The sequence below is a fragment of the Pseudochaenichthys georgianus genome, chromosome 16 (genome assembly GCF_902827115.2).
Source record: "Pseudochaenichthys georgianus chromosome 16, fPseGeo1.2, whole genome shotgun sequence".
Taxonomy (NCBI): domain Eukaryota; kingdom Metazoa; phylum Chordata; class Actinopteri; order Perciformes; family Channichthyidae; genus Pseudochaenichthys; species Pseudochaenichthys georgianus.
In genome coordinates this window covers 32,381,121-32,404,196 of record NC_047518.2, presented here as the reverse complement: position 1 = coordinate 32,404,196, position 23,076 = coordinate 32,381,121, and the positions used below count along the sequence as shown (strand labels likewise).

General features: G+C 42.1%; 1 protein-coding gene across 2 annotated transcripts; it reads left to right on the top strand.

The window, feature by feature from the left end:
* The first annotated feature begins 1,916 nt into the window (after positions 1-1,916).
* On the top strand, positions 1,917-17,905 carry LOC117460992 (bromodomain-containing protein 3-like). 2 transcript variants are annotated; one of them, XM_071205930.1, is made up of 11 exons: positions 1,917-2,213; positions 3,022-3,159; positions 4,993-5,137; positions 9,144-9,304; positions 10,578-11,075; positions 11,465-11,593; positions 11,747-11,992; positions 12,100-12,359; positions 12,553-12,869; positions 15,944-16,078; positions 16,249-17,905. In XM_071205930.1, exons 1-11 carry the CDS (start codon positions 1,953-1,955, stop codon positions 16,377-16,379), a joined length of 2,421 nt encoding a protein of 806 aa, XP_071062031.1. In that variant the 5' UTR covers positions 1,917-1,952; the 3' UTR covers positions 16,380-17,905. The 2 variants fall into 2 exon arrangements, with proteins under 2 accessions (XP_071062031.1, XP_071062030.1); XM_071205929.1 differs by having other exon boundaries at positions 1,928-2,213; positions 11,747-11,980.
* The last annotated feature ends 5,171 nt before the right edge of the window (positions 17,906-23,076 follow it).

The window sequence follows — 23,076 nt, the reverse complement described above, 5'->3', positions numbered from 1 at the left end:
AACAGTTTTGTGGTCATACTGTGGAATGAATTCACACGAGATATTCATTAAAAATTTCGCGGGCAATTACATATAAGAAGAAAGAAAAGAAGAAGAAGAAGTAAAATAAACGGTAGAAGAAGAATGAGGCTGCTAACGCTAAGGCTACAATAATTGTATTGCTGCGAACAAGCACCACGCCATTGAAACATCAACTTTGATACAATTTTATTTCACCTTGCTATGTGTTTATAAAGCATATTTAAAAACGGGGACATTTCCGGGGACAGATTGAGCCGGGAATTGGCCACCAAAGCCAGGCAGGCATTTGGTATGATCACCATAGCCATATGAGGCTGGACTGGGAGGACTTTCCTTTGCTTCCAGCTGTCAGATTGTAAACAAAGTCACGTGGCAGATGACAGCGCTGAGCACTGACAAGGTGTGTTTTATTGCAACGAGACGCTACAATACTAATTGTGGGTTTATCATGTTGACTTGGCCACAACAGAAAAAAAGACTTTTGCTCTCCAGAGGGGCAGGTCAGCCAAAGAGGGAAAACGGGCCGATGCCCGGGAAACATTAGCCCGTACCTGTGCACGTTCCTGTCCTGTCCTGAGATGTAACTTTTTCTAAATTTGGTTCATGTGCTCTGGGGAGATAAAGTGGAAAAATGGAACAATAGGGTTTATGGTGACATGATGACCTCATCTAACTTCATAGACAGAGAGACTCGTTGGGTCTATTTACAATTTGTCCATGTAGTTGTGTTGAACCACAGCTAAGTCTGAAGAGATGCCTGATAAGTTGATCTTTAGAGTCTCTTTTCTCTAACTTAAGTTCTTCAATTCCTTTTGGGAAATGTGTCCTTTTTAAATTCTACAAATTCTTAATGCTAACTGTACGAGTTCTGAGCAGCTGTACTGCCCAAGGACAAACTCACATTTTGAGGCCACAGTGCCTCAAATCAAGGGCATTTGCTGGAGTATCCCTGACATTCATTATTTTGTAAATAGAAAACATTGTACCGACAAGAGCAGACTTTAGATTTGAACCCAACGTGCCCTGCTTATAAGGACCTGTTTTAGGAAAGTATTTAAAGTATTTGTGTTGGATATTCATTATGTATTAGCTTTATAGTTATGTTTATTAACATTAGTAGTTAGTTGTGCAGTAACCTTGTGCATCATTAACATATATAATAACAAATAATAAAAAACAAATATGAATCTCATTATTATTATCATGAGTGTCAGGAAATAACAAAGATGTAATTCACGATCCTATCGTTTGTGTCTGCACAACACATCCCTAATGCTAAATCCCATCATTATTTCCCCATGATTTATAATGTATTAATGAGTCAAATATAATAAAACAAATATATATTTAATTTTTTTTTCTGGATTTATGTGATATATAATAGATATTGGGGTCTTATTAGACTTATTACAAGTTCATGTTTTTTTAAGAGTGAAGGCCGGGCCATGCTATGGTTGTTCCCATGTCTGTGCTAAAAGTAGCAGCCTATTGATAGAATCTGAGTTTCCCAGATGACGGATCACTGACTGGGAGGACAGAGCCATATTCAGTTGTCATGGTTCAGTGGAATAAAGCATATAAAGCCTGCACTTTATGACAATAAACTTTTTCCATGGACGTGGGTAGCAGATTTGTGAGTCAATGGCTGCATCAATGAGGTTAACAAAGGCCATACAGTACTGTGAACTTATAAGAGCAATTTATTTCACTAGCTGAACATAATTCTTGCTGTTTCTTTCCTCCTAAATATGTGTTCACTGTTCTCCTTTTTTTATAATCTCCAAAAAAGTGATATGATGTTTGCAATTTCATTCTAACTTTAATGTGAGGTAGCATCTTAGGTCCTGCAGGTTTTTTCTGATTGTTCCCTCTTATCTCATCCTCTTCGTCTCCTCCCCATCAGCTCCCTGGTTGGATTGTCCGGCGGCGGGATGGACCAACACAGTAGTTCAGGCAAACGCATTCGTAAGCCCTCCCTGCTGTACGAAGACTTTGAGAGCCCGTCTTTGCCGCACACGATGCCTCAGGGTCCTCCTCCCCCACCACAGCCCCCGGTGAAGGATCCCAGCCGGCCGAGCCGCATGACCAACCAGCTGCAGTTTCTCCAGAAGACTCTGATGAAGTCACTGTGGAGGCATCAGTTTGCCTGGCCTTTCCACGAGCCTGTGGATGCCTACAGGCTTAGCCTGCCGGTGAGTTAAACGCAAGCGCATCAGACTAGGGCTGCACGATTTTGGGAAAAAAAAGGTCTAATTGCGATTTTTCTGACAAATATTGCGATTGCGATTCGATTTGCGATATTTGTTTTTAAGCGACCCAATGGAAGTTTATTGTAAAATGCAGCCATATCTCCGGCTAGGAAGGTCGCATCAACGTGCTCCCGTCTCTAGCACCCCCGCAGCCCGAGCTACGAGTGAAAGAACTAAACTTACATGAAACTTCCGTTGGGTTGCTTTAAAGTCAAGCTTCAGTTTCAGATTCACCCTGTAATAGATGTAAAACATGTGATGGAGCATTACTAACCTGACTCAGATGGTTTGTTTCACCAAACCATGTAGGAAAGCTCCATTGGAAGCCATTGGGAAAGGGCAGGCACTTTCAAAAATACTTTGCAGGTGATTGGATCAATCTGTCGATCACCTTCTATCATGGTCCACTTCTGATTGGTTAACAATGGCTGGTACATGTTGAGAACAGCACTTCTGATTGGTGTGGATGACTGACACACAAGAAGAACAAAAAAAAAAGTTTAAAAAAAAAGTAAAAAAGTATTTTTTTAAATCGCAGGCTTTGCGATTTGATAATCGCATCATTTAAATTCACGATTTCGATTTAAAATCGATTAATCGTTCAGCCCTACATCAGACTTTCCCTTTCTTTTTTCATTTGATATCTGTCAAGTTTTATTTATGTCTCTGATTTGGTCAATTTGCCAATGGTCAAATGCTCCATCATTTTGTTTAATAACATTTCTTTGTCTTTTTCATCATGTTTTTTAAGGATTACCATAAAATTATCAAACAACCCATGGATATGGGGACCATCAAAAAGCGCCTGGAGAACAATTACTATCGCAGTGCAAGTGAGTGCATACAGGACTTCAACACAATGTTCACCAACTGCTACATCTACAACAAGGTAGGTTATAAGGTAAAAAAACAGATTACATATCATGTGAACCTTACCCAGACCTGGGATAATAATTGATTGTATAGACTCAAGGCACTGGTAACATATCCTAGTTTTAACGGAAGATAAAACACTTTTATGTTTTTTGATGATCGAGGCCCAGAAGCAGACCTGGAGGTTTACTTAAAGTGGACCTATTATGCTATATTGGAAAAATATATTGTAGGGCCATACCTATACAAAACATGTCTGTGAAGTTTTTTGCTTAAAATACCAAACGGATCACCCATTGTAGCCATGCTTCATACTGCTCATACCCCTCTTTTGCAGCCCTGTTGCAAACAGGCTGATTCTGCTTTAAATGGAACAGCTGCTGCTAGCCACGCCCCTTTGTAGTGTCATACAGCTTTCCCCTGCTACTGCTAGAGAGAGATTTCTACCGGGAGAAACTCAGCTAAACGCTGCAGTGATTAAATGCCATGTTATGCTCCTAACATCTTCAAGCTTTATTTATGAAACAGTATGGAGCTCAAACCTTTCTCTCTCGCAGGGTTTAGCACAAGGACATTACGTTACACATATTCTCTCCAGTAGCCTACAGCGTTAGCTCCATGGTTAGCTCTGAGTGTTAGCATGCTTGCTAATGTAAACACACAGCATATTGCTCCCAAAACACGCCGCGCATTGTTTCTGATACAGCACATAGCTTGACATGTTCTTTCTTAAGTGTTTACCGCTAGAACAGTGCCATTATATGTATTATATATATATAACAACTGTACTCTAAGCCTCCAGCAGACATCCTGCTGAATACAGATACACAGCTGTGAGAGGGGATTCAGCTAGACTACTGTATACGGAGACGATAGGTTGAGACCATAGGTTGGGACGTGTCACGTCGGCCGGATGTCGCCAATGACGTTATAGGAGCGAGAATTCTGGATCTGCTTGTTAGCACCCCGCCCTTTTTTTTTTTTTAGAGATGTGGGTACGGAAGAAAATAGAAAGGGTTTTGTTTTCTGACACTTTTTGAGTTCCCTGACACCGGGGACACATATTTATGTTTAAAAGACATCAAAAAGTGCATTTTGCATAATAGGTCCCCTTTAAGATTCTGAGAGAGGGATATTTTACACCTCTTTATTTCCCATGAGAAAGGGGTTATCCAACACTTTGCAAAAAGAATCTTGTCTGGGATGCTATTTTAGTCATAACATAACCTGTGCTGACTTGCATTTAACTTGTTATTCAAAAGTGAAAATGGAAATGTTAAGTTGACAAAGAAACTAATGACATCAACATCCTCAACTCAAACATGTTGCTGCCTCATAAGATTTAGGGGAGATCCATTACTTGTTTTAACAAATCAGACAACTTCTCTTGAAATGTACTATACTTCAGATGAAAATCAAAGATGCATTCAACGATTTCTTTAATAAATCTTCGATAGAGAGTCAAGTATCATGACCGTGGTTGTAATAATTGTAGTTGTAAAGAATCCGAAAGAAAAGTTGATTATTTCTTAGCAGCGAGGGTTGATTCAGATAATTAAAAAATCATTTTCATCCACGTTCCACTGTTTTTACCTTTTTGTTATTCATTTAATTTGTAACATATTAGAAACAATGTCAAACTCCAGAACAAATGGCAAGCATTTAGGTAGTTGTTCCAAGCAAATGTTTGGTTTTTTTCAGACTGTTCATGATTTCTACATCATTACAACACTGATTTAAAAAGTGTATTCAAATAAATCTCTATTCCAAGAAAAAAAAAAGTTTTTGTTTTACTGTTAAGGCTTCTTAATAGTGTGCTAATGTTTTTATAAATTGTTTCCTTGGGTAGCCGAATGACGACATTGTGCTGATGGCCCAGCCCTTAGAGAAGATCTTCCTCCAGAAGGTGGCCCAGATGCCCGAGGAAGAGGTTGAGCTGCCTCCTCCAACTCCTCGCAGCAAGAACAGCCGGGGAGGAGGTCGCAAATTTAACTGTGAGTTTGTGACTGTGTTGCAGATTTTGAAATAGTTTCTATCATAGCATTCATATAAGCAGCAATATTAAAGGTCACCTATTATGCAAAATCCACTTTTTCATGTCTTTTATACGTTAACATGTGTCCCTTCTGTGTAAAGAGATTCTGAAAGTTTCAGGAAAAAGGATTTGCTCACTTTTTGTCCTGATCCATATATATAAAAACCTGTCTGAAAATGAGCTGATCAGATTTTGGCCACTTTATGATTTCATGATTTTTTGGGCCCCCCCACCTTATCACCTGAATCTCCTCCTCGAGCACCATTGTGTTCTTTTTAATCAAATATCTCTCAGAGGGCGTTGGGAGTGGCTCCTTATTTTCATCTAATGCAGGGGTCTCCAACCTTTCTTAGGATGATAGCTACTTTCAAAAAAAGTGGTGAGCTCCTTTTTTTTTTTTTTTTAACATTATTATATGCTTACCTGTAACCTTTGTGTGCTGTTTTGGTCTGTGGGACCCGTTTTTAGTGTTTACTAAAATAAAATGTATGCAATTTAATTATTTTAACCTGCTTTATTCGGGGGTGGACCTCACCTCCTCTAGGGGGGTCCGGGGGCATGCACTCCCGGGAAGATTTTTTTTTTTTTTAAATGTTGAAGTTAAATGCATCAATCTGGTGCACTTTGAGCACGAAAAAAAAAAAAAAAAGTTTTAACAACATGTTTATTTATTGACTTTTCATTCCTGTATAATCATTTTGCGCAAAGATGGCACTGTTTGTCAGAGCACTTCATCCTTCTGAGATTTCATGAAGAACAGCTCCAACGCCTGTGTGTATGGGAACACCTCTGGTGCTGGTCCATTAACTGCCAGTGTTTCCCACAGATCTTTTCCCCACATATCTGAAATATACTTGGGGGGGTGGTGGTAGCGGGGGGGGGGGGGGTGAGGTGACGTGCAACAACATTAACCTTTCTGTTGGTCGCTTGTTAGCAGACCCTTCACGCGATGGCAGAGCGAACAGGTACAGGCAGGGCCCATAATGATAGCCCTATAGTTTAAATATACTACCCACACATGGAAATGGGTTACTTTAAAAAAAAAAAAAAAATGTATTTAGGAACCTATCCATGTGATTTTTAGTGGGGGTCGACCTCAAATCCTCTATGGGGGTCCAGGGGCATGCCCCCCCGGTAAGATTTTATTTTTTATTTTGGAGTTGAATGCATCAATCTGGTGCATTTTGAGGGGAAAATAAAGAGACTAGATCTATGGAAACACCTATATTAAACAGAACTGTATACATTTCAATAATCATAAAATCATGGCCATAACCAATACCATACCTTTTCCAATATGAAAAAAACACTGAAACTTGTTTATTAATTTATTTTTGGTTCATTTATAGTTGTGAGTGTGTCTGTGCTCCTGAATCAGCCTCTCCTGTCTCCCTCCTCTCCCCCTGCTCCTCTTTGAGGCAGCAGCAAAGACTAGTTTTCTCTCAACAAGTTTTAAAAGTGTATCTTACCTTTTTTCACCCAGTTAACTTTTTATTTATTTATTCATGCATATTTTACTAATCACATTACATTTCATTTAGCTGACGCTTTTATCCAAAGCGACTTATAATGACCGATTACAGGGACATTCTCCCTGGAGTAACTAAGGGCTAAGTGCCTTACTCCAGGGCACACTAGAGGTGGTGTTCCTCGCGGGATTTGAACTCACAGCCTTCCGATCTTCAGCCCACCTCGCTATCCATTAGACCAATCACTACCCTCTCAAATGGAAATATGTGTTTACATAAATGGTGACCACACCGTTTGAGACCCACTGAGAACTTAGACTAAGTTAACTATCTAAACACTCAGAGAGTCCTTTACCTCACCTGAGCTGAGCTTATCCCGAGCTTGAATGACACACAGAGACCAATCAAGGGCTTTGATTTATGATCTGTATGACAGTGGCCATGTCGGCAGGCCACATCATGTGGACAGCCAGTCACCTTGTGTGAGGCAGGCCACTTAACAGGCCAGAAGGAGGCGAGATCAGTGCAAGGGAGCGAGGGATCATTGTCCACAAGTTAATCGATCGCAGATGGCGTCGTGGTCACGGACGAATACAAAAAAAAATTATAATTTTTTTTTTTTTTTAAATTATAAAAAAAAAAAAAACTAAATGGGTCGCGAAATATACTTGGACGGCCGTTAATATACCTGGGCGGCCCGCCCAAGTATAGTCTATGTGTGGGAAACCCTGGAGAGCTACTCAGCATATTGGGTGAAGGTATATGTGAACACCTGGAGACACTGAATCACTTCTCTGACTCTATGGCTCTTGTGACCGAGAGTTGACCAGTCATAAAACTGATAATGTCAGCAATAACTGAGACTTCCCATTCCTTAAGACAGATAACAGACTTAGGCTTCGTCGTAAATGTCAACAGGCCGAAAGGTCAAATATCTTAAGTAAAGACAAAATTAATCCCTAACAAAAGGGAGCTGCATACTTTTCAATAATCCAAAAATCTTTAGAATATGATCACAACAAATATCAACTTGTTTATTCTTATCTTATGTTACCTAGTTAGCATATATTTAACAAACGCTTGCTTGGCGAGATACTAATTGAGGGCTTGCGAGCTACCGGTAGCTTGCGATCGACGTGTTGGAGACCCCTGATCTAAAGTAAAAGACAGAGAATCAGCACTTTTGAAACCGAGGGGATTATTTGATGCTGCAATGCATGATCTGTTTTGCATTTGGAGCCAAACATTTCAGAGACATGTTTTGTATATATATCTGAGACCAGGGTTGGGAGGGTTACTTTGTAAATATAATCAGTTACTGATTACTGAATACATGGCTCTGAAAGTAATCAGAATACAGTTACCTGTCTTAAAAACGTAATCAGATTACTTTTAGATTACTTTTGGATTACTTTCTTTTTCCATAACAGATGGGTATGTTTTGGTGAACAGGAGACACAAAAAGCAAAAGGAAACTGAACGTGTTTTTACTGTTGTAATGGCTTATCAAGAGCACAACTGAAACATAACATCTGAAACGATGTAACAACATAATAAACTTGTTGGGGATGCAGCTTGGGATGTGAGGAGTGAGGGACACGGCTTAGAACGGGCGTGTCGCCTTCTGTCCTGCCAGTGTTGGCAGGACATGAATTAAAATGTCGAACTCAGACTTCATTTTAAGGACATTTCGGCCAGGGGTGTATTTTTGTTTAAGCACCGGATTGGCAAAACAGGAGAGTGTGTGCACCAGTCTGCCTTGATCTATGAATTCATGTCCGTGACACTCACAGTATCTGCTGCCCGCAGCTGTTTTATAGAAGGAAAACCTCCTTCACTTCATGAAATCTCTGCAGTGCCAGGAGGCAGCGGGAGGGTTAACTCAGCCTCTGAGAAGACGAGCGCCTTTCACGCACCGCCTTCACTGTGTTTACCTTCAGAATCATTAGAAAGGCTAAAGAGCGGTGTGGCTGATGTGTTTTAACCACACACACCTCTACACACACACACACACAGACGCGCGATTTAAACGCAGACTTTTGTTCCTCCATGTTTATTTGTTATCGTTTCATTGAGCGGACCCGCCCCTTCTTTTCAAACGCTTCCTTTTTTGGATCATCGCTGTGATGATTCGGCTGTACCTTTAGTAATGAATATTAAATGTTGTGAGGAAATCTTTCCACCAATAATTCCAATAAGTAATCCAAAATGTATTCACTTCAGGTTTACGAAAGTAACTGTAATCAGATTACTCGTTTTTCAAATGTAACGCGAGCTGAATACAGTTACTTGATTTTTGTATTCTGATTACGTAACGCCGTTACATGTATTCCGTTACAACCCAACCCTGTCTGAGACCTATAATATATTGATGAAAAACAGTATAATAGGGGACCTTTAAGATCATGCATGTCCCCAGTGATATTTGCTTTACTCTTAACTTTTCAATCTAGGGCTAAATCCCATCACTAAAGTTGAATATGTGTCTCTCCCCAGCGAGGGCTCAGCAGGTGCCGGCAGTGTCCCAGTCAGCCTACTCCCCTTCTTCCTCGGACACGGGGGAGTCCATGCTGGCCAACTCTCCCCAGACTGTGCTAACCAAAAGCCTCCCACCGGCCAACATCATGAGCCTGCCGCTAACACAGCCCACCACCAAGGTACAATAAACTCATCAATGTTATTTATAGTTAGCAAAATTACTGTAGGGGTGTAACGGTTCACATAATTCACGGTTCGGTAGTACCTCGGTTTGGGGGTCACGGTTCGGTACGGGTTCGGGACAACAAGTAAAAGCAAAACAAAGTCCAAAATGCATAATTCCAGGTTTGTTGTCATTTATTTTTGAACAGTAGTGCAAGTTTCAGTATACAAATAAGGAACATTTTGAATAATTAACTGTATTAAACAGTTAAAAGCAAACCACAAACAGTGCACACACACTCAGATGGCCATATTATCTATAATGGCTGATGTCAAACAAAAAGGTTTCATCAAGCTGTACAACTAAAAAGAATGTCTTGAAAATATTACACAATAAATGATAAAGTGTTTCAAGGGCGCATAGTCGTTGAAATATATATGTCAATAGCTTCCTTTATTTATTTTGGTCTCTCGGTTTTCATGTCTATTGGCTTCCTAAAAACAGCGGGGATAAGCTGTTGAACTGCTGTTGTCTTTTGCCGGGCTGCGGTGATTGGCAAATCTGGGTGATGCCTTCGGATATGATTTAGCATGTTTGGCGTGTGTTACCATTTGCATACCGCACCGCTGTCGAACAACGCCGACACACCGTCCTCGTCCGATCCACCAGTCGCACTCCTTCGTTATTATAGTCCACAGGGAACCCGAAATGTTCCCAGACAGATGATTTAAAAGAAGCAGGTGTTTCTTCTAGCTCCTGTGTGTCTGAAATCGCCATACTAACTTTTCTTCTTTTTCTTCTTGTATTTTGTTCATTTTGTTGAGTTTTCTTCTTGTTCTTCCTTTGTTGTTTAAGGGCGGCTGGCAAACAGCTTTTAGGCGCAATACCGCCCCCTGGATTATATATAGTGTAATGGATACTGCCCTGAGTGACAGACTTTTTTCCACTCATAAAAAAAGGCGTATTCGTTGTGTGACTGCATGTGCTGAACCGTGACGTCCAAACCGTGACGTCCAAACCGTGACGTCCAAACCGTGACGTCCAAACCGTGACGGTTCGGGACGAACACAGATACCGTTACACCCCTATAACGTCTATGACATTTAAATGAAACAATGAATGACAACCAAGAGCAGCAAGTGAAGCTCTTGCATATTCAATTTAACACAAATGTCTAGGGTGGGGTTGCTTATGGGGCTGCTGAAACATGTAGTATATGTATCTTAAAGGAATATGATGAAGATGGACTTAAACCTTAGTATTGTGACATCCCCACTTTATATTTCTAGAAAAAAGGTGTGAAACGTAAGGCAGACACCACCACCCCCTCCACCATGGGATTAACTGTGGGCCTGTCAGGAGCAACACACATGGTGGGCTTGGGGAAAGGAGGCCACGGGGGCCAGGTCCACGACACCTCCATGCACTCCATCTCTTCCATGGGGGGCATGAGCCTGGAGACCCCGCCTGGGATGGGCCTGGTGAGGAGCCCTGGAGGTCCCATCCTGCTCCAGCCAATGATGGCGGGCGGTGGACGCAGAGTGGGCAGCGGACGCCCCATCAAACCCCCCAAAAAGGACCTGCCTGACTCAGTCCAGGCTCAGCCCCTGAAGAAGGGCAAAATGAGCCCCCAGCTGAGGTACTGCAGCGGCCTGCTGAAGGACATGTTGTCAAAGAAACATGCAGCGTACGCCTGGCCGTTCTACACCCCTGTGGACGCAGCTGCACTGGGACTTCATGACTATCATGATATCATTAAATGTCCCATGGACCTCAACTCCATCAAGGTGACTTGCTTTTAACTTTTTAATTACTGAATTATAACATATCAAAACACTTTTTTTTTACAAGATTAGTAGGGAGTTTAGTGGCAGTTTGTTTTAAAAAGTCCTGTGCACAAACACATTTTAAGTTCCTGTGCTTTACTGTAGGATGTAGTAATAAATAATAAAAAATTATTATAAGAAAAGCCTTATAAATAAGAACAACCTGTAAAGCTCCCACAGTGATTTTAAAATAAATGTATGTTGTGTCAGATCTTTCAATATTTTTTAAAATATGATAAAATGGGTTATGTTTTGTAAATTGGCAATTAGTATTAAGTAGTATTAAACTGATAACTGGAAGAAAAAAAAACATTTCGTTGACGTTCTAAAACTGTTTGTCTCTTCATCAGAGGAAGATGGACTGTCGGGAATACAGAGACGCTCAACAGTTTGCTAGCGAAATCAGACTCATGTTCTCCAACTGCTACAAGTACAACCCACCCGACCATGATGTTGTTGGCATGGCACGGAAACTGCAGGTGAGCTTATCTGTCCAATTGTATTTTTGAAATAATCAGGCCTGAAATAAAAGTGCAACCGACTGTGAAAAAAACCTTTCTCTGTGACAGTTAATTTGTCATTTTCTCCCCTTTCTTAACGTTTCTTTAATTTGCTTTCTTTTTGTGCCCCAGGATGTGTTTGAGTTCCGATTTGCCAAGATGCCAGATGTCCCACATATGGATCACTCAGCCATGTCAATAAGTGGCAATCCATCATCATCGTCTTCCTCTTCTTCCTCCTCCTCGTCCTCATCATCCTCCACCTCAGAGAGTGAGCCCAGCAGTGAGAGTGAAGGGAGTGAGAGCAGCCCTAACTCCGACTGCGAAGAAGTGCGAGCACATCGCTTGGCTGAGTTACAGAATCAGGTGTGCACACAAGTAAGTCCTTTAGTATTGGTTAGTCATCTTTCATTACAACATATTGTATGTGGAAACAAACTTGTAGATACGTAGATAATTGTCTTTTAATGTTATTTTCTGATCAGCTCAAAGCCATGCACGAGCAGCTCGCCGCCCTCTCTCAAGGCCCCATCATTAAGGCCAAGAAGAAGAAAGAGAAGAAGGACAAAAAGGAAAAGGAGAAGAAGAAAAAGAAGAAGCTGGAGAAGAGGAGTCGAACTGAAAGAAGTAGAGCTGGCTCTGAGGAATGGAAAATGCCCGGCAAGATCCTGAAAAGCAAGTCTGCCAAAACAGGTGGCTCCCAGCCAAAGAAGAGCCAGGGGAAGAAGAGTAACAAGAATAGCAAGTCAGTAGTAAAATAATGACCCATTCTACAGAAATACCATCAAACTGTATCACGTTTTCACTTCAAAGAGTTGCTCAAGCTACAGTTACAAACACGCAATCTTGTATATTTCATGACTTATTCAGAAAATCAAGTAGCTCACTATAATGGGCTTTTGTCCTGACTGTACTGTATGCTTCTTTTGATTCTGCAGGCCCACAAAGAAGTCCTTCTACCCCCCACCGCCCACATCCATGCTGCCGCACTACGACTCTGAGGAAGAGGAGGAGTTTGTGCCCATGTCGTACGATGAGAAGCGCCAGCTGAGTCTCGACATCAACAAGCTGCCGGGGGAGAAGCTGGGTCGGGTGGTCCACATCATTCAGTCCAGGGAGCCTTCCCTGAGGGACACCAACCCCGAGGAGATCGAGATTGACTTTGAAACACTGAAGCCGTCGACACTGAAGGAGCTGGAGCGCTACGTCATGACCTGTCTGAGGAAGAAGCCCCGCAAGCCTTACGGTGAACTAGGTAAATGAAGCAATCAAATAACAGAATATCTTTGTTTCAATAATGTCTTACGGAGCCCCTAAAGGGACATGGAAAAAAAAAAGTTACCGGTGCGCCAAGGAGGAAGTGGAGCGCACAGGAGACAACCATTTCATTGCAGACAGTTATGTTTACGCGGGAAAATGACAGTGCATACATTATTTGAGATATATTTCGTACTCGGACTTCATTTTAAGGACATTTCGGCCAGGGGTGTGTGGTTAAAACGTAGCAGCCTGTGGTCACTCCAGGAGGCAGCGGGACGTGTAACTCTGAGATGAGCTGCACCAGCGCTCAAAGAGCTTTTACGCACCACCTACACCGTGTTTACCTTCATTCGAACAGCTAAAGAGTGACCGCAGGCTGCTACGTTTTAACCACACACACACACACACACACACACACACACACACACACACACACACACACACACACACACACACACACACACACACACACACACACACACACACACACACACACACATGTATTAAAACCCGGTAAATTCAAAACCTGCCGGTCAAAATGTCCGGTAATAATTAGGAATGCTCCGATAGATTGGCCGCTTATCATTATCGGCCGATATTCACTCTTAATAGTTTGATCGGTGCTCTCTATAAAGGCCGATCAGGAGAGCTGGATCTGATCGATAAGGACATAAATGTGAGTGAAGTATAACCGGACGCAAGAGAGAGGTCAAATCAGCTGCTGAGTCTGACACGCAGCTCTGTATGATCACCTGAAGCCCCGCCCACTGTTTAGCGAGCTGCATGAGAAACTGACGGGCTGTCAGGAGAGAGAGGGAGTATCCGTTTCTCCCGTGTTATTATTCAAAGTTAATGTAAACTTTTGAATAATGTACTTCATCTACTACAAGTAGTTTGTTTGAATGTAATAATTATGTTGTTTGTTGTTTGTGGAATCATTTATTGAAAAATGAATTTGAACTTTCGATCTGTTACGATTATAAACTGAAGCAATATAACAATTACTCCCATTAACTAAGTTTTAAACATCAACATATCCGGTCATAGTCCGGTAATTACCTGCCAACGGAAACTCTGCTACACAATTCTTATTATTATTATTGAAACATGACCGGTAAGTTTCAAATTTGTCCGGTAAAATAAATTCAACTGCAAATTAGGTTGTATTGAACTGTGAGACGTCTAACAACAGAAATGTTTCTAAAACCAAAAACATGTGCTTAAAGCGCCAACATGCTCAATGGAGCTGCAGAGTCTGGTGATAATTCTCTAAAACCTTGTCACTATGTGCAACACTTTCATTACTTTTCTCCTTTAGCCAATGTTTATACAAAATATTAATTAGTACAGCCTTACGTACAATAGAACTGCAATCCTCCAGATGAACGTGTGCTTAATTTAGTCTGAGACTCGGCCTAAAGTGCTTGTGAGAAGTGTTTAAATATGCACAAAATATGTGTGAAAAATAATTAAATAAAAAACCCACAAAATATTGTATTTTTCAAACTACTCCACAGTAAGTGGCGCCAACAGTCTGCTACCCTGCATTAGTCATCCTAAAAAGCTAGACCACACACAAAGTGAATTGTATTTACTCTGACTTAAAACCTTTGCAAAGTTTGACATCACCATCTCCAGTTATTAAACTCCCTACTCAACACATGTAAGAGCTTTATTTATTTTAAGAACTTATATAAACTCTTTGATACAATGCACACTTACACACACACCTCAAACTGCTCGATTACTCCCCCTTTTATTAGTTCTGTGCAGGGGCGGACTGGGACTAAAAATCAGCCCGGGAATCTCTTTTTTTTCCTCTCTCTCTCTTTTAAAAAAAATGTTTTTATGTCGCTTTAGGGCAGGGGTGCCCAATACGTCAATCACAAAGGTAGTGTGGGTAGATCGCATGGCATTGAAAGAAACAAAAGTTTTTAGTTAGCCTATCATCCATCCTTACTATGGCATTTGCCACTTGATTGACGTACAGGTAAGCCAGTCTGAGTTGTACTGTGCCATACAGGTTCATGCAGTTATGAGGGGGCCTCACCTCCTCATCTGAAGCGCAAATGCGGCGCACTATTATGCGGCGCAATTAGTGTTAGCGCGCCACAGTTTATCCGCCGTTTAGTCCACTAGCACCCCCCCCAGTGTAGGCACCCCTGCTTTAGGGGCTCCATAATGTCTTGTATTTAGGTTTGACAAGTTATTAGCATGACCGAAAGAACGAGATCACGGACACAAGCGGCCGAGATGGGTTTTCTCCGCAGGGTGGCTGGTGTCTCCCTTAGGGATAAGGTGAGAAGTTCGGTCATCAGGGAGGGACTCGAAGTTGAGCCGCTCCTCCTTCGCGTCGAAAGGAGCCAGTTGAGGTGGTTCGGGCACCTAGTTAGGATGCCACCTGGGCGCCTCCCTAGGGAGGTGTTCCACGGATAAGCGGGAGAAGATGGATGGATGGATGGAAGTTATTAGCAGTATGTGTTACTAGCATGTTTGACCAAGAGAGTTTATCAATATGTATCGCATGATGCAGTGGTCAAAATGATGTCAAAGTGATGCGAAGGCAAATTACAATTTTGCAGCTTACATTTAATTTTGTGATTGTTTAGCTGCAAGTTCAGCTACATCATTCCTAAGAATCAATGGAGTGACTATGGTTGAGCATTAAAATAGAAATGTATTACATTGGGCTCATGATTGGGGATCATCTATTAAAACAACCAATAAAAGAAAACAAACATTTTCAACTATAACAGGACGTGGCAGACATGAACATGAAGCGGCTGAACAGAAGATGAAAAAGATTAAAGCAAGCACAATTCATAGTAGGAAATGTACAATGGCAGCATGCAGAATGTAGCTACAGCTCCTTTGCTCACAGACTAATATGCCTGGTATTGAGTGTTAGCATTTGGGTAGAACAAGTTTTGTTACCATTACTTATCTTTCTTTGACTTTAACATTCCTTCCAAGACTTCTCTGAATCCCAAAACACTCCAATACACTATAGTCTGTTAACTGCATTACTCTGTGGATCACAGGTCGGTAACAACGTCGTCATCTTTTCAGTTTCCGCAGGAAAGAAAGGCGGTGTTGCCATGTCTAAAGAGGAGCTGACTCTGGAGAAGAGGAGGGAGCTGGAGAGGAGGCTGCAGGACGTCAGTGGGCAACTCAACTCTGTCAAGAAACCAACGAAACCTAAAGGTAAGCACTCTCATCCATATTCGGTTTGTGCATGTCTTCTGAAAGTAAATGTTAGATGTAATCTATTTCTTTATTATTGTGTGTTTCCATTAAATATTTTAGAGGGTACATTAAAAGCTCTATCTGGTCTTTCAGTATTTATTAACTCGTACTCATTGTTCTGTCCTCAGTGGAGAAGCCCAGCGTTGTGGAGACCAACACTCAGCCCGCACGCCTCAGTGGAAGCAGCTCCAGCTCTGACTCCTCTTCCTCCTCCTCCTCCTCCTCGTCCTCAGACACCAGTGATTCAGACTCTGGTTGAGACCCTCAGCCCTGGCTAACAGAGAAAATGCTAATAACTCAGGGACTTGGGCTGGCCCAGGTCACAACAAACCCTGGAACGGCAGTGGGCTGAGATATTAAACACATAGAAAAACAGTGGCTTTGAATGTGGGATTGAGGGATGAGAAACAACGTCCCTCTGGATAATGGTAGAACCCAGACTCTAAATGCCTTGGTTTCCCCCTCCTCCCCTTTGTAAATATTTGTACAAATGTATGTTTCTTTTATAAAGAAGAATTTTATGGTGATCCCCCAAAGAGGGAAACGGATTTTAAAAAAATGTGGAAAGATTGGCCTTACTCCAAATCTGCTCCGGCTGGCCTTGCGCTGCCCTCTGTGGAGAGGGAATGGAAGAGCGTTTATTTATTTGTTTTCTTTACCCCCATTTCCTCAGACAATACTGGAATTTGAACAAGCAATCTTTTTGGTCTCAAGCCTTGCTTCTCTAACATCTGGCCTTCTGTTCCACTTGATTTTAATATCAACCCCTAGACTCGGCCTTAATCATCTAGGTTATTTATAATATTTCCGTTATTTGGATAAATAATATATTGTTAAGGAGCTCTAAGATTCCTTCCCAGGAGTTATTAGGTCGTTGGGAAAAACAAACCTCTGGTATCGGACATTTTAAGGACAAAGTATGACTTTGGTTTGAGTTCTGAATCATTCCTCTTGTGTTTACACACACATTTCTCTTGAAGTTAAATATCAGTTTGACATCGAGCTTTTAGCTGCAGTATCTTTGTATGGCATGTTCATGTTTTTAAAAGTAAATTGGGTTCATGGTACAGTATAGAAATGATTTAACATACTTTAATTACAAAGTTTGCAATGACGTAACATACTCATTCAGTTGGTATTGATTTTGATGGCAGCACTAACTTTCTGATAGTCTTGCAGCCATGTTGGACTGACTAGTCTTATAAACACGGCACTAGTTGATTCTGTGTTCAGTATCTGAAATCAGCTCTTTACTGTTGTCCACATTGCTCTTCATTATGTCAAACTGTAATTGAAGTGTGTATCTATTCCTAAGAGCTGGACACAGGCTTCTGAATGTTATCTGATTGTAGTGCAGGTTTCTAATTTCCACATGAATCTCCTGAACATGTGAAGTATTGCATTTCTGTTTCTTGAAGACATCTGTAGCACTTAAAAACTCAGTGAGAGATTCTTAAAGAAATCTTTTGGCTACTCAGCACTTACTGGAACCAATGTTGTTGAATAAGTAACAGCAAAAGTTTCCTATTAAGAGAAAAGCCCTTACAGCCCCATGCATAGTTGAAGCTGTTGTTGAATGTTCAGTAAAAGAATATATGCTTGTATATACTTAAATTGTATTTGCTGTTGCACAAATTATTGTATTTCTGCTGTTCTGTCCTTATTTTCTTTTGAGTTATGTTGTTTCCTTTTTACACGCTGTTATTTCTCATTCCAGTCTTAGTTGTTTACTGAAGAGAGTTCACAGGAGCATCGCTGCCTCTCAGAAGCATACCTTTCCTTTGACAAGTGTGTTTATTAAAACATTCTCTTCTGTAGTAAAACATTGGCTTTTTTATGGAATCAATGGAAGTGGTAGTTATTAGTTTCTCAATTGTGAAGATTACCAGCATTTTTAATCAATGTATATTTTATATCCTTCAATTTATTTTAACTGAAATTGGCAACAAATATATTAGAGAAGTGATTCATTTAACCACACTGTGTATTAATGAAAGTCACCAGCACACAAAACCCCCTCATTTATGTGATATTGTTATTTTTAACTACATTACAGCTATACAAATGCATATAAAGACATCGGAATATAATAAAGTATATTGTGATATACATTTATTAGGTCCTTCCATAGCTTTAAAAAGGTAAGTTAACCCCTGTAAACTTGGTATTTTAAGTGAAAAAGGTGTGCCTCTCCTGACCAGTGCACATATTGTAATTATGTGTTTCCTCCACTAGGTGTCAGCAGTTACTCATGTCAAAATTGGAGTTGCATGTGTCTCCAGTGTTTTCAAGGTGTACACATTGTTTTCACTAAGTTAAAGGCATTGATCGATTTGTTTGAACAGGAAGTCATTTCCCCATGTGAATCCAATGGTGTGACTTTGGGAGGAGCTGCAGGCAGTGAAACCTGCGCAGTTTGGTGTGCAGAGAATATGAACTGCAACAGGGCGATGAAACTCTTCACAGTGCTGCTGGTTATTTGTCTTTCCAAATGCACTCAAGGTACGTTTTTGAGGAATGATCAACAGATTTCAGGCTCTGGAGCTGCAAATAAAAGTAAAAAACACAACACTCCTCCGTACAGTAACAGCCAGTAAAGAGTCTGGTTTCATCTTATCCACAAATGATTGGATAGCCATATTGGTCTGCCATTACAGATCTATGTACAGGTGGCTATGTATATCAAGTGATATCTGACTGAGAGTATGGTGACAACATCACATACATGGTCTATGGTATAAAACCATATGCTTTTCACCATGTAGGCTATGACTCTCGTGTTGGAAAGTATAGCCATGGCTTGGAAAGAGCACACTGGACAGAAAACGTACATGTAGACCTTACCTGCTTCAAAACATTGAGAACAACGTACCTTTTTAGACTGGCTTTCAATATGTGATTAGTGTTGTGTCCTAGTGTTACATTTTGTTTTGTTATTTTGTAATCTCCGAAAGCGTCTTTGAGCAATTGGGCTCTTGATAACTCAAATTATTATTATTATTATTATTTCAGATTCCTATTCTTTGTTTCCACCGAAGGAGGTTTTGAAGCAGGATATTAAAGGCCCAACATTGCCACTTTATTGGCTTAATTAGCTTTATTGGATAAGGAAACAATTGTTCTCTCCTATTCTTTAATTAAATGGCTTAAAGAAAACTGTTTAGCCCGTTACTCGCTCTACACCCAGCAGGTCATTCGGCAAACATTTTTCTCTAATCACTTCTTCACTCCAGTGCCGAGAGACAGCAAGCGCATTTCGTGGCATCTGCAGGCAGTGGCAAGTCCTTCCGGCATATGCCACAGATGCCACAACTTGCCGAGGCATCTGCCGCTGCTCAACGGGAGTTGCCACAAGATGCCAGAGTAAGAGAAGGTTTACTGCTCTGCCACTCGCCTTCCGTGGCAAATGCTGCTATTTAAACCCGTATTTATCGTGTACAATGTCGCTGTTTAGGCATGACTTTATCGAACTGATCTGTACACAGGACTGATGTGCGATCTCTGTTTTTCAAAAATATTATACATTATCATTTCTATACTTTACTTGGAGCATGGTTTGCTAAAATAAACAAACGTGCTATATTTATGATGAAATATTGGCAAGTCAGGGTTGCAACGCCCTTGGCAATTGTCGCTTCTTGAGGGGAGTTTCCACTGCTTGCTACGATAAACCAGGTGTAGCCTATGACTAGTAAAGACAAATAATTAACATATACATATCTGTATTGACACAGCAACGTGTACACTGGTGTTATTAGACTTGGCTACAGACTTAGGGCAGCTGTAACTGATTGCAGTTGCCACTGCTAGTGAGATGCTAAGGTTTACTTTATAAATTAGCCAAAGGACAGTTATATTTTCCCCATGCCTTCAGCAGCAGCAGGCCATTCACTTTGATGTTATCCCATTATGAAATGTCATCATTTCGACAATAAAGAAATGCTATAAACGTTATCTTGGACGTTTTATCGAACCATCTCCGTTTCTAACTTTCAATATATTTAAAAAGAGATCTCTCTCTCATCTGCGTGCGGGGGCGGGGCCTCACAGACATGCTGCTGCGCTGTGCACACTCTTATTATACATCCATGTGTGCACACAGTTCTGCCGGTAATGAATATTAGGATACATTTTGTGAGGAAACTTTTCCACCAATAATTCCAATAAGTATTCCAAAATGTATTCACTTCAGGTTTACGAAAGTAACTGTATTCGGATTAGTTGTTTATCAAATGTAACGCGAGCTGAATACAGTTACGGCCCGTCTACACTACAGCGTCGACAGCGTCGAAAGCTCCAATCTGCCCATTCACTTTCAATGGGGTGACGTCACGTAGCCTCGCTTTTTCGCCGGACTGAATTGTGGGTAGCAGAGCGGTCCGTCTCAGGCGTCTCCGGCGACAGAAGTTGATCAATGTTGAACAATGTTCAACTTCTGACGCCGGAGTAGCCAGCGCCAGCCAATCAAATCCCGTTTCCCAAAATCTGACAGCTGAAGCTGTAGCCAATCAAACCGCATCTAAGCTGGGAGAGATATCCCGCCGTTCATTTCTACATTTCAAAAAAAGTCGGAGGAGAAACTAACTATCGCCGTAGCAAATCACCCGGTTTTGTATGACCAGACCCTCTTCACCTACCGGGATACAAACCGGAGGAACCAGGCATGGAGGGAGGTGGCAGAGACAGTGGGTGAAACTGGTAGGTTTTCGCCTGTTTGGGGAGTTTATATATATATTGCTCCCATACAATCCCCGGGTTTTTTTGCTTTGTATGTCGGGGGCGGGAGATTCATGTGATTGGTTGTTGGCCGTGTTACTTGAATAAAATCCCCAAACTCCAGACACGCCCAGCTCCAAGCTATTTTTGAAGCTGTAGTGTGGACGCTCCGTTAGGCTACTTGGTTTTTGTATTCTGATTACGTAACGCCATTACATGTATTCCGTTACAACCCAACCCTGTGTACAGATCATCAGTCCTGTGTACAGATCAGTTCGATAAAGTCATGCCAAAACAGCGACATTTTACACGATAAATACGGGTTTAAATAGCAGCATTTGCCACGGAAGGCGAGTGGCAGCTACCGTAAACGTTCTCTTACTCTGGCATCTTGTGGCAACTCCCGTTGAGCAGCGGCAGATGCCTCGGCAAGTTGTGGCATCTGTGGCAAATGCCGGAAGTACTTGCCACAGCTACCACAGAGTAGCGGCCTCTGTGGCATATGCCGGAAGTACTTGCCACAGCTACCACAGAGTAGCGGCCTCTGTGGCATATGCCGGAAGGACTTGCCACTGCCTGCAGATGCCACGAAATGAGCCAGGCCCTACGAGAGGCATGGGAGCCTGCCTGCAGACCTCCACTTTCAGGACAGTTCCGGTGCAGACCTCCACTCTCAGGACACCTCCACTGTCAGTACAGGAAGTGACGATTCTGACGCGTTTTTTTCCCGCCCACCGAAGGACTCGTTTGATGGAAGTTTTCAAATCACAATGGAGACTCATCACGGAGGTGATGAGTCCGACCACCGTGCACTTTGGGTCGGCCTTGGTCAAGCCCTTTTGACCCCCCCAGTCTGGTTCTCGTCAAAGTTTTTCGCTCAAATGACACCATGGAGATATGTAACGGGAGTTGACAGGGGACTCTGCCCGCCTCACGAGTGCCTATTTTCGGACACTTTTTTTCATTTTCCCCCGGTTGTATTATTTTGTAGGTTATTTCACCCGGTTTCTACCGGGGACATTGCCCCCCACGGCCTGTGTCCAGCCCCCCCCCCCCACACTCATCCAGATCCATATATTAACGGATTTTGACAATTTTTGTTGCATTTTCTCCTCTCTCACTGATCGAATGGCAAACGCGACCCACTGTCGGAGGGCCTCCGCGCCGGCCGATATGAAGCGTGACCAAGACGCACCGTCCAGGGGTCCCACGGGTCCCGCAGCGGGGTGGAGGTTCCCAGCTGGAACCTCTCCACCTCCGCCGCGGTGCACCCGGCAAACACGGTTGTTTCTCGAACCTTCTACTGTTGTCTAGCGGGTGTAACTAAAATACAAGATGTCGTATTTATATAAATACATATATATATCTATATATATATATATATAGATATATATATATAGATAATAAGTGTCAGTGCTATTTTATGTCGTATTAGCGTGCATTTCCTGTTCTGAAAGTGGCGCTGCGGCTGTACTGATAGTAACTACAATACAATACAATATATATATATATATATAGATATTGTGGTGACTACCTATTTAACCACTGGGACATAATTCAAACCTGGAACTACAGTTGCGGTTATTGTTCCCACACGGACATGTTATGGGTTACCTATAAATAGGTGTGCCCTCTTGGCTCTGTCTCTTGTCGACCCGGGCTGCGACCCGACAACATGTCCTTTGCAGCTTGTGATTAAAGTTCCCTTTTGTACCTTCGATGCACCGCCTCTGACTCCATATCTCTCGGCACTACACTGGTGACCCTGACAAGTCTCGAGAAGTTTCCGGGACGGACCCGAACACGGCAAAAGGAACTCATGTTTCTTTCTCGAAATGCCGGGGATTTTTGGAATCGTCCGTGGCTGCCACCGGCACGCGGACTGAGGCTCGCCCCGCAGAAGAGCTGGGGACGTTGCTCGCCGTTCCCGCATCGGCTTTCCAACCAGCAGGAGGACGATGCACGACCTGCTCGACCAGCAACCCGATTGCTACCTCGTGGGCTTGTTTCTTCGGGGCGTGCGGCTGCACGTCCAGGCTGCGCTAGCTGACGACGACTAGCGGCTAACCACGAGGGGCTAACGACAGCTAGCAGCTGCCCATGGCTGCCAGCTAGCGGCTAACGGCTAGCTGTTAACGGCTGTCGACATATTTTTGTTAACATCTGACTGTTGACAATTTTTTTTCCGGTGCCGGAGAGGAGGTTCGACCAGCCGGTTGACCTCATGTGGACACTCTCGT